We start from the raw sequence: 12177 nt of genomic DNA on the forward strand, positions 1-12177 counted from the left end.
CCTCACCAACATACACACACACACACACACACACACACACACACACACACACACACATATATATTCCTCCTCACTGACTTCAGCTTTTGAGGCTTCCGGGGGGAGGAACATTGCTTTCCATGACGTGGGTCCCAGGGCCTAGGCTGTGGGTGAAGCACCATTTCCTGCCCCTGGGTGGGGGGTGGGGGAGGCAGGGGAACAGAGTCACACACACAACTATACACCTGCTCTGGGTCGGGGGGAGGGGGTTCAGTCTCACAAAACCCCTTTCATGGAGATACCCATAGATCAGACACCTCCTCAAGGTAAGTGCCAGCTTTGGAGCTTCCCTGCCTATTATCCTTCCTCCTTCCTTCCCCTAAAATGTCTTCATTCTCTGGCTTCATCTGCAACTGCCTCCTGACCACCCTGGATATGAAGTTAAGGAGGCCCCTGTCTCTGAATGGGAATCAAGAAGGAAAGAGTGTAGGGCTGGATGGCAGAATACTTGGGTCCCTTCCCTTAGGAGCCTTCTTTCTCTTTCTGGTCTCTTATTTCCATTCATTCACAAAGGAATAGTTAGATCTATAAAGTCCTTTGAAATCCTTAGAGAGAAGAAAAGAGATTATGTAGGAAACACAAATAAAGAATCCTAGGGAATCAGAGGATTTAAAGCTGAAAAGAACTTTAGGGGTCATCTAGTATAAGATGAAAATTGAGGACCATATATTGGGACGCTGAAGGTATGCTGGTAAATGTTTAATAATCAGCTGGGGGGGAGAGAAATGTAGGAAAGACACACTTTTAAGTTTAATCTGCCTTATTGACAATTTTTCCATTGTTTAAGTCTAGACAATCAACAAAACATCAAACCCTAATTTGTACTGTTTGCAGATTTCTTATATGTAAATGCTCAGACTTAAAATTTAACAATCAGTGCTCAGAGAGTCCATGTGAGCTGGTTTTGGCAGACCCTGGAGGCACCTTATCAATGGTCACACAGATTAAGTATGGAGCTGATTTGAGACTTGAACACAAGTTCTAGGAAGGGAATTAGATAAAAGCTTGAGGATGGAGGATGGGGAGAAAGCATTCTGGAATTGTCAAAGACAGATGTAGGAGTGATCCATAAGAAATGGATTAGAATCCAGGGGTCCCACTTCTCCATGAATCTGACTCCTCAAGATGACAGGGTCCATTATAGCATTCCCCCACTATCCTTCACTAAACTAGATTAATAGGATACCTCTCTTCCAGCAGCTCCCTACCTTTTCTCCCCAGTTCCCACAATCATTAGGAAGTCTTCCTTTTGCAATCTAATCATTCCTCTTTGTACATCAACTCCCTCTCATACTATGCCTTCAATACCTTATCCCACATTACCTCATTCCTCTGTCTCAGTCCAGCACTTCCTGCTATCATCATTTCTCCCCCTGTCTCCCACCCACATTCTCCATCATTATTTTTGCAACATCCATCTATTTCTCTCCTCAAACAAATGCTGTACCATCTCTATCCCTGGGCAATTTGGCGAGAGGGGACTAGGAGCAAAGGGGAAGCAAAATCGGATTGCTGTTATGTCCAATTTCCTTGGGGGAGAGATCCCAGCCCACAACTCTGTTTGCACCTGTAGGAGAATGGAAAGAACCTGCCCCAACTTTCAGTACTTTCCGCCCAAAATATCCAACCCGGAAGAGCAGAAGAAGCATGGCACTGCCTAGTTTGCCTCAGGCATTGGAAGATGTCCCCTCCAACCACACCAAGGTGAGTGAAGAGAGAGAAACTAGGAACACCTGAATATACATTGTTCATCTCTTACCCACCCCCAACCGTGTGCATACCAGGCCTAAAAGTGGCTTGAAGATCAGGTTGGGACTTTAATGAGACATCCTAGAGGAAACTGATTTCGGAGGGTGAAAGAACAGAAGTGGGTACCTGAACTGGTACTGAGAGCCAAGGGAGGACTGGAAGCAAATCAATTAGCCCCTCTCATCATCACTGCCTCTCTGCAGCCCTTGATTATAGTTTCAAAGGATTCAGAGTTGGAAGGGACCTTAGAGATCATCTAGTGTGATCTCTAGAGTTTACTGAGGCAGAGGCTGAGGCTCAAAGAGGTTTGAACTGACACAAACTCATGAAGGTAGTGAAAGATCCAGACCCAGGTCTTCCCACTCCAATTCTGTACTCTTTTTTTTTTTTTTGACTGGGCAATGGGGGTTAAGTGACTTGCCCAGGGTCACACAGCTAGTAAGTGTCAAGTGTCTGAGGCCAGATTTGAACTCAGGTACTCCTGAATCCAGGGCTGGTGCTTTATCCACTGCACCACCTAGCCGCCCCCTTCTGTACTCTATGATACCACACCATCTGGACTGGGCTTCCCAGCCCAGCTCCCATGAGCCTTCCCTAATCCAGTGAAGTCCACCATGATTTTTCTGATGCTTCCAGAGATAATTCTATTTCCTGTCATCTAACCTCACCTCAGTCCCTCCCACTATATTACTAGGACTTTTCTTTTTCTGGCCTCTGGGGAAATGGAAACCAATAGGGTCTGCTTATTTATCATCCTCTAGAGTCCCTTGGTCCATGGGTTACCCCAACTCCAAAAAGCCTTCTTACTCTCTAACCTCCACCCTCTTCAAGCCAGCAGAGCCATGTGGCTCAGAGGAAGATGGAGGAAGATTGGGATCAGTTTCTAGGGAAGCTTTATCAGAAGATCTCAGTTTAGAAAGCTGAGAGGGGTTAGCAGGGAGAATTATAATATAGGACCAGAATGTGCTCTGGAGATGGGATACAGGCCCTTCTGGTTATAGCATTTGATCACAATCCAAATTTTCTCCCATCCAGGTTTCTCTCCAAAGCCAGGGGACTATGCCTATCCCAGGCAATACCAAGAAAGCTGAGGAAATCCCTGGGCTAGGGGGACCATCCCTTCAGGCTGAGACCAGGGCCTGGTTTCAGGAGACCCAGGCACCCTGGTTCTTGCATGATGGGGAAGCCCCAGTCTGGTTCCATGGCTTTATCACTCGAAGGTGAGGAGGGTTGGATGGATAAAACCCAATCTAGATCTGTTTCCCCCTTTCTCAGCCATCCCCCATCTTCAAGACTTCACACTGTGTAACTCTCTCCTTCCTCTCCCTAATATACCTGTGTCTTCCCCATCTCCATTTCTCTATTTTATTTCTGTATGTCTGGTTGTCTCTAATTCGCTATTATATCTTTGTCACTCTTTCTTTTCTACATCTGTCTGTATTTCACATTGTCTCTCTACTTTTTTTCTCCCTGCCTATGCATCTTTCCAACATGACAGACTTACTTTGCTTTTTAGCCAAACCTCCCTCTAAAACACCAGTCCTCAATCTTCTTGTCCATGACTCTTAGCTGATGGGAGTAAGACGTGAGAGAGAGAGAGAGAAGTTGGAAGGCAAAACCGAGCTTTCCTTCCTAGTATGTCCTACTCTCCACACATCAGCCCTAATAGCTCCCCCTCTACCTTGTGAAGGAAGGACAATCCTGACCCCTCCAGGAATTTAGGAAGAGAGTCGTTTATCCATTTCTTCCATTCATTCGACCAACGCCCCGTTTCTCTCTGCTCTTTGGGGTTTCCTGCCAATTCAGCATCTGGTTAGGGAGGGAGGGGACCCGCATCCTGCCGCAAACCTCCTACTACATCATTTGGGTAGGGAGAAGCGGACCAGGAGAATGGTGTAGGGAGGAAGAGGAGACCAGAAATCTAGTGGGACGATGACTGGGGAGGAATCCAGGCATTCCGGAGCCTGACCCTGTTTCTCTTCCTCTCAAATGTTCAGGGAGGCCGAGAGATTGCTGGAAAACAAACCCCCAGGCTGCTACTTGGTGCGGTTTAGCGAGAGCGCAGTGGCCTTTGTGCTGACTTACAGGTGACGGAGCAGGGTTTTGTGCAGATACGCAAAGAGGTCGGGACTTCGGGTTGATTGACAGAAGGGTGGGTTCATGCAGGTGAGGGTGGGGCTTCGTGTTGATTGACGGGTGAATGAGCTGCTCGAGGGAGTAAATCTGGGAAAAGGCAGTGAAGGTGATGAAGGAAGAAGGAAAAGGGGGAAGGAGAATGGAGTGAGGGCAAAGCGAAGAAGGAGGCGAGCAGGAAGCAGGGCAGGGCTGGGGGTGGGGGGTGGGGCGGCTGCGAGGTAGCAGGACCTGCCCCTACCCATCTGCCCTGCTCTCTTCCGCAGGAGCCGCAGCTGCTACCGCCACTTCCTACTGGCCCAGCTGGAAGATGGGCGCCACGTGGTGCTGGGCGAGGACAGTGCCCACGAGCGGCTCCCGGACCTGCTGCGGCACTATACCCTGTGTCCACTCAGCCCCTACGGGGAGCACCTCACTCAGCCCTGTATCCGTCAGGTACCTTCCCAAGCCAAGCCAGAATCGGCACCTGGGTTTTCTTCAGGTGAAGGGCTTACCTTTGGGGTGCCTTCTCAACACTTAGAGATCCAGCACAAGAGGCAGCTGGTGATGTACAAGATAAAAAACCCAGCCAGGAGTCAGAAAGTCCTGAGTTCAAAAGTGACCCTCAGAATTTAGCTGTCCTTGACCAAGTTACTTCAACTCAACTGTAAAATGGAGATAATAATAGCACCTATTTCCCAGGAAATGTTGCCAGGATCAAAAGAGATAATATTTATAAAAAGCATTTAGCCTAATTCCTAGCACAGGGTAGGTGCTGTAGAAATGCTCAATACTTCCTTCCTAAGAGGCTGAATTTGAACTCAGGCCTTTCCCAACTCTAAGTCAGTCCTCTGTACCAATCCCCTGTTTATAGAATGTTAGAGCTGGAGGGAGCTTCAAGAACAGCTCAGGCTAGACCAAATCTTCTTAAAGTGTTGAGTTGTGACCCCAAATGGGGTGGTGTAACTAAATGTTGGGGGTCATGAAAAATTTGGCAACAGTAAAAGGTTATGTATATCTGTTTTATATGCCTATATACCTGGGGTCATGTAAAAATTTCCTCTGGGGAAAAGGGGTCACAGGTGTAAGAAGTTTAAGAAGCCCCAGGCTAGACTAATCCTCTGCCCAAGACCTATAGTTTGGGTTATTAGACTGGTGTGGTAGGCTTAAATTTCAGGAAAGTAGATGACAAAGTATCTCAATCTGTCCTTGTAGAAAAGATGGAGAGGCATGATCTGTATTCCACACAGTTAGGGAGATGTGGGGTTGGATGATCCCAAAAAAGGAGACTTTAATGGGCCTACCAGAGCAGTTTGACAGCAGAGTGGATGGTGCAGGCCTTGGGTCAAGAAACGTGGGTCGAGGAGGATGGGACAAGATGGCCATCTTCAAGTATCTGATGGGCTGTCTTAACAAGGTTGAGGAGACTTGCTCTGCTTAGCCCCAGGAGGCAGAGCCTGGAATAATGGGTGGAAACTGCTGAGGCAGATTTATATTTGATGTAAGGGAAAACTCCCTAACCATTAGAGCTGCTCAAAAATGGAACGGGCTGCCTCAGGTCACTGGCATTTTTCCATTGTTGAAGATCTTTGCATAGAGGCTGGATGACCACTCATCAGGGAGGCTACAGAGGAGACCTAGGTGGTATCTGAAGTCCCTCCCAAGGGAGAGAGATTCCATGACTCTTTCATCCAACCCCTTCATTTAATGGACCAAGAAACTGAAGCCCAGACAAGATGAAGGAGCTCACTTAAGATCACACAACAAGCTAGTGGGGATAGCCAGGACCAGAAGCTAGGGTCTGAATCCATGCTCTCTTCACTGCGTAGCTGGCTCTGGCAGCAGACTGTAATAATTATTATTAATAATAATACCTGGCATTTATATAGCACTATAAAATTTGCAAAGCTCTTTACAAATATCTCATTGTTTTATCCTCAGCAATCCTGAGAGGTGCTATTATCATCTCTATTTTACAGATGAAGAAACTGAGGCAGAGAGAGGCAAAGTGACTTGCCCAGGGTTACACAGCCAGGTCACTGCATTTCACAGAATCTGAGGTGGAGACACTGGAGATCAGAGTTGGGTCCTGGGGGAACAGAACTGGAGAGATTTCTTCTAGTCCTGGGCTAAGGGGTCTCTGGTTCTTTCTGACCAAAAGTGAAAGTGAGAGAATAGAGGCCAGGCCCTTGGATAGTTTTCCCTGGTTACTGGGCCTGAGTTTCCTTGCTGAGATATCAAAAACAGATAGCAGGGGCAGCTAGGTGGTGCAGTAGATAGAGCACTGGCCCTGGAGTCAGGAGGACCTGAGTTCAAATCCGGCCTCAGACACTTAGCACTTACTAGCTGGGTGACCCTGAGCAAGTCACTTAACCCCAATTGCCTCACCAAAAAAAAAAAAGAGAGAGAAAACCCCAGATACCAATAAAAATGTATTTTTAAAAGAAGAGAGAGAGATGGGGGAGAGAGGAAATAGAGAGGAATGAAGAGAGACAGAGACAAAGAGAGATTTGGGGAGACAGAAAAAGAGGAGACTGGAAAGAGACGGGAGAGAGAGGGAGGGAGGGGAAAGGGAGAGGACTAGAGAGACAGAGAGAGGAGACAGGAAGAGAGACTGAGGAACCAGGACCGAGAAGCAAAGAGCTGGGGTTGCTTGAGTCTTTTTGCTTGTCTTCACAAATAGGAAAGAATTCTTGGAAGATGGCTCCAGACAGGTCTTTGGCTTTTCAGAGGATAGAGCAATAGGGATAGATTGCTGTATATGGGGAAACTTCTTGCTGTCACTGGCATTAAAAAAACACCACCACAAGACAGGGTGGTCATAGGAAGATGTCGAGTATCTGTATCTGGAGAGCTTTCAAAGGAGAGTAAATACTCATCTTCTCTCAGTGGTGGAGTCTAAGGCCATGAAGGCTTTGTTCTAGCAAGGATCACTATTCTACAGAGGGAAAAATCAATCAAGGATGATAGAAGTTAAAAGCATTTTGATTGAAGGTGTTTTTTTAAAGAGGAAAATAAGATGTTCCAGTTGTCTACCTTTTCAACTAAGGACAAGGGACATAGAATTCTATTCAACAAATATGATATACGATAAAGACATACTTAGGTAGGGGCAGCTAGATGGTGCAATGAATAAAGCACCAGCCCTGGATTCAGGAGGACCTGAGTTCAAATCCGACCTCAGACACTTGATACTTACTAGCTGTGTGACCCTGGGCAAGTCACTTAAACCTCAGTGCCCTACAAAAAACCCCAGATATACTTAGGTCTATAATGTAGCCAACTAAAATAGAAAGAAGGGGGGAAGGGGAAAAAAGTTGGAGCAAGGGTAGAGAGAGGTAGAGAGTGAGATGCACTTGAAGGCATCCCTATTCCCTTCCTGGTCCCCCTGAATTCTAATGCCTTCCTTCTGAGATTTTATCAAATTTATCCTGTATATATTTTGTTTGTATTGAGTTGTTTGCATGTTGTCTCCCTCATTAGATTGTAAGCTCCTTGAGGGAAGATACTATTTTTATCTGGCATATAGTAGGCACTTAATAAATGCTTGCTGTCTTGACCTTCCTTGAAAGAACCTAGAGAGATGTAGGGACAAACAGTAAAAAATGAAACAGAAAGAAACACACACACACACACACCTGTTCTTTAGCCCTGGTATTCAGCCAAAGGCCTTCCCCAAGGACTTAAGATGTCTAGGGAGTCTACTCAGATGAGTTATCGCCTTCCTCCTTCCTCCCCATCTATCCAATTGTCCCAGATTCTCCCCTCTCTTCTGATCTGCTTGATCCTGTGGGCAGTGGAGTGACTGGGTCCTTCTGACACTGAGCTTTCTCTCCTTTTCCCACAGACCCCTGCCCCAGCCGGTATCTCCATGCAGATAGAAAACTCAGAATCCAGGAGCGAGGGCAGAAATGGAGCCACCCAGTACAGCTCAGTCCACAAACAGGAAGCAGCCCCAAGCCCTGTGAAGAAGGACAATCCTGGACCCAGGGAGTCAGAGGAGGTATTAGAAGTGGCTGGGGCCAGGGGGCAGCTAGGTGGCGCAGTGGATAAAGCACCAGCCCTGGATTCAGGAGGACTGAGTTCAAAATCGACCTCAGACACTTGACACTTTCTAGCTGTGTGACCCTGGGCAAGTCACTTAACCCTCACTGCCCTGCAAAAAAAAAAAAAAAGTGGCTGGGGCCATCAGATGAATCTGTTCCTGCCTCCCCATTCCTACCTGCCCTACCTGCACTCCTACCCTCCTCCCCTGCCTCCCACTCCTACTAACAAGCCAGGGAAAACGAGGAGGTAACAGAGGAAACAGGATGGAAGAACACAAAAGAGGCCCAATTGGGATGAGATGGAAGTTAGGAAGGTAGATGCAGTGGAAAGAAGAGAGACCAGAGCAAGGAGGAGCCAAGGGGAGGAACTCCCAAGGTAGAAGAGACCTGGAGTGGGGATGGAATGGGGAGAGGAATGACCTTGGTGGGGAGGCTCAGGAAGGAGGAGAGCTAGGTGGAAAGGAGAATCTGAGTGTGTGGGGGCATTTGAAGGGAAGGTAGTCCTTGAAGGAGAGGAGAGGTCCTTCACTTCAGGTAGAGGGGGGCAATAGAAAATGAACTTGGACTCCAGGCAGGAGGAACAAAGGGGATAGCTCTGACTTTGGACTCATTCTGCCTTGGTCTTCCCAGATCTCACTTGTCTCTTTTGGCTCTATGGGTTGGGCATGGGAAGAGTTGGACTTACTGCCTCCTTTTCCTTCCTCAGCTGCCGAGGCTCAAGCCCCCTATCCCAACCAAGCCCCAGATCCGCCCCGAGCTCTACTCCACTCCAGCCCCAAAGGGGTCCCACCCTGCTCCACGCCCTGTGCCCCCTCATCCCATCTACCAAGAGCCAGAGGAGCCCATCGCCTTCTATGCCATGGGCAGAGGCAGTAAAAGGGATGGCCCTGCCAATGTCTATTCAGAGGTTGCTCCATTACCCCTCCAGCACCACTTCCTCCGGAAGTGCCAGTCTCGGCCTGTCACAGTAACCCAGGTAAGTGGGGCAGAGAGAAGTAGGCAAAAAAAGATGAAGTCTGGAGGCTAGAGAGAGATGGGAAGGAGAGAGGGGCCTAGAATAGAGGAAGGAAGAGCCGGGCATCTAGGACCCGGGAATAATAGGATGGCACTTGAAGATTTACGAAATGCTTTTCTCATAGGAACCCAGTGAGGTGTGGAATAAAGCATTTCATCTTGTTTTGTAAATGAGGAAACTGAATCTCACTGAGGTTAAATGGCTTGCCCAAGGTCACACAGCTTATGCAAAAGCCAGGACTGAAGTCCATGTCTAATGATTCCAAGGCCAACTGTCACCCCATTATTATTACACTGCTTCCCAGGGAAGAGGGAAGACACTGAAGGTGTCTCTAAGACCCAGAGGTGGTTCAGCAAAGAAACCTGTTAACTTAGGCTAATGAGGGATAAAGAAGCAAGGGGAGATGGGTGACAAGACCTTGATATTTTCATTTTTCTTCACAGACTCTAGATCAAGGCACTACCTCCTCCCTCCAGCACCAGCCTCCCCAGGGGCATACTCTCCCACATAACTTTTCTCGACAGGTCCCCCAGGACCGGGGACTGGTGCAGCTTCTCCTGGGGTCCAATAAACATTGACTAGGTGAGTCCAAGTTTGGCTGACTGGCATTAGGAGTATATGTATTTACCTGATTAGGTCAGTCCTCTCTTAGGATGACAGCAGAAAGTAAGATAGAAGTACATAGCACATATATGTGGGTGGAATGTCTTCTTTCTTCCAGAATGGGAATGGGATCCAAGTGGGATAGAATCATAGAATTAAAGAATCAGTCAATAAGCATTTATTAAGTACCTAATATATGCCAGACTCTGCAGATAAAAGTACAAAAGTGAGGGTCTCTCTCCTTAAGGAAGCTTCATTCTATTAGGGAGATAAATTTTCACGGGTAAGTAAATGTAGGATAAACACAAAACAAATACACAGTGGCTTGGGAGAGGAAGTGATGCATGAAAAACTAAGGAAATTAGGAAAGGTTTCTTGAAGGAGGTGCCACTAGAGCTGAACCTCAAAGGGAACTAGGGGTCCTAAGAGGCAGAGGTGAGGAACAAGGACATTCCAGGCCAAGGTGGGGAGCCAATGCAAAAGGCACACCCTAGAGATGGCAGGTGAAGGCCTGTTTGACCAGACTGTAGAATGGATAAGAGGAGGGATTTATGTATAATCAGCCTGGAAAGACAGGATGGTGCCAAATTGTGAAGGACTTTAAATGCCATGGGGGAGTTAGCATTTTTAATATGAAAGCAATGGGGAATCACTAAGGCTTCTTGAGGGAGGGAGTGGCATAGTCAGAGCTAGGCTTTAGGAATATCAATTTGGCAGCTGGGTGGAGCACAAAATAGAGGAGAGACTTGATGCTGAGAAATGCAGTTAAGAAGCTATTATTGGAGGGGCAGCTAGGTGGCACAGTGGATAGAGCACCGGCCCTGGAGTCAGGAATACCTGAGTTCAAATCCGGCCTCAGACACTTAACACTTATTAGCTGTGTGACCCTGGGCAAGTCACTTAACCCCAATTGCCTCACCAAAAAAAAAAAAAAAAAAAAGAAGCTATTATTGGGGGGGGGCAGCTAGATGGCGCAGTGGTAAAGCGCCCGCCCTGGATTCAGGAGGACCTGAGTTCAAATCTGGCCTCAGACACTTGACACTTACTACCTGTGTGACCCTGGGCAAGTCACTTAACCCTCAGTGCCCTGCAATAAAATAAAATTAAAAGAAAAAAAGAAGAAACTATTATAGGGGCAGCTAGGTGGCACAGTGGATAAAGCACCAGCCCTGGATTCAGGAGGACCTGAGTAAAATCCAGCCTGACACTTGACAATTACTAGCTGGATGACCCTGAGCAAGTCACTTAACCCCGATGCCCCGCCAAAACAAACAAAAACAATAAAAAGATAATTCTTTGCCTTTCGAGATGCAATTTCTTGAGTGGTAAGGACAGAAGTCAGATTACAAAATGATGAGAAGGTGGGGCAGCTAGGTGACACAGTAGATAGAGCACTGGTCCTTGAGTTAGGAGGGCCTGGCCTTAGACACTTGATACTTACAGGCTGTGTGACCTTGGGGAAGTCACTTAACCCAGATTTTCTCACAAAAAAACAAAGATGATGAGAAGGGAGTAGAAGGTAAAGAAGTGGAAGCAACTACTGTAGACAGCTTTTTCTAAAGAGCTGATTGGGAAAAGGGAGGTAAAATATTGAGTGATAATTTAATGGGATGATATGGTCAAGTGTATCAGAGTGAGAAAATGGGCCTGGGAGTCAGGAGACCCAACTGCTGCTACACTCTACTTCTCTGGATTCTCTTCATAGAGTACGTCAAGCTTTTTGGATTGGAGATCTCATCGGAGTGCAACCCCAATCCTCTGCCACACCATGAGACCATAGCCACTTGCCCCCTGCCAGGCTGCATCATCTCCATCCTGGATTCCAAGCCTCAGAGACCACATCTATAGACAACGCCTCTCCTCCCCCCTCCCGGAGGGCTCAGAGGTCAGATACCTAGGTTCCCTCAGCCACCCTCTACCCCGTGAAAGACTTTCACCAGCTCTCTCTTAAGAGGATGAGAAGAGCCAAAGCCAAAGCGCTTTGAAATCCTCTGAGGTGTCTCGGTTTCTCTTCCTGAAGCCCAGCTTCCTTGGCCCCAAAGCCTTTGTGTCTGGGCCTCAGTCCAATGCTGCTGTTTTCCAAAGGAATGGTGTGATGGGAACAGACGCTGAGGTGTTGTTTTTTGGTTCTTGTCTGGCTAATAAATCATCACTATACACTTCCCTTCTCAGAAACTGAAGTTCTCCAAGCCCCTCCCATGACCATCCTGCCTTCCCATGTGCACATGAATATATTCCCCAAAGCTCAATGTAAAAGCAAGCTACTGTCCAGGCTTTGAGGAGGGATGGAGGTGGAAAATATAACATGGGCCAAGAGATACTGGCATCTGGAGAGAGATGCTAAAGTCAGAAGGGACCTCGGGCAGCTGGTGGCAAAGTGTATGGAGCACTTGGTCTGGAGATATGGAAACCTAAGTTCAAACCCAACTTCAGACCCTTACCAGCAGTGTGATCCTGAGCAAGTCCAGTTTCCTCAACTGTAAAATGAGGATAATAGGGGCAGCTAGGTGTCGCAGTGGATAGAGCACCAGCCCTGGATTCAGGAGGACTGAGTTCAATTCCAGCCTCAGACACTTAACACTAGCTATGTGACCCTGGGCGAGTCACTTAACC

The 12177-nt window shown here is 47.4% G+C and overlaps 1 protein-coding gene across 1 annotated transcript; it reads left to right on the forward strand.

The window, feature by feature from the left end:
* Positions 1 to 209: 209 nt before the first annotated feature.
* Positions 210 to 11721, forward strand: SH2D2A (SH2 domain containing 2A). The gene is made up of 9 exons (XM_043964012.1): positions 210 to 305; positions 1613 to 1743; positions 2824 to 3008; positions 3786 to 3875; positions 4188 to 4356; positions 7748 to 7903; positions 8653 to 8922; positions 9405 to 9543; positions 11270 to 11721. Exons 1-8 carry the CDS (start codon positions 272 to 274, stop codon positions 9537 to 9539), a joined length of 1170 nt encoding a protein of 389 aa, XP_043819947.1. The 5' UTR covers positions 210 to 271; the 3' UTR covers positions 9540 to 9543; positions 11270 to 11721.
* Positions 11722 to 12177: the final 456 nt, after the last annotated feature.

This window comes from Dromiciops gliroides, chromosome 4 (genome assembly GCF_019393635.1).
Source record: "Dromiciops gliroides isolate mDroGli1 chromosome 4, mDroGli1.pri, whole genome shotgun sequence".
Lineage (NCBI taxonomy): Eukaryota > Metazoa > Chordata > Mammalia > Microbiotheria > Microbiotheriidae > Dromiciops > Dromiciops gliroides.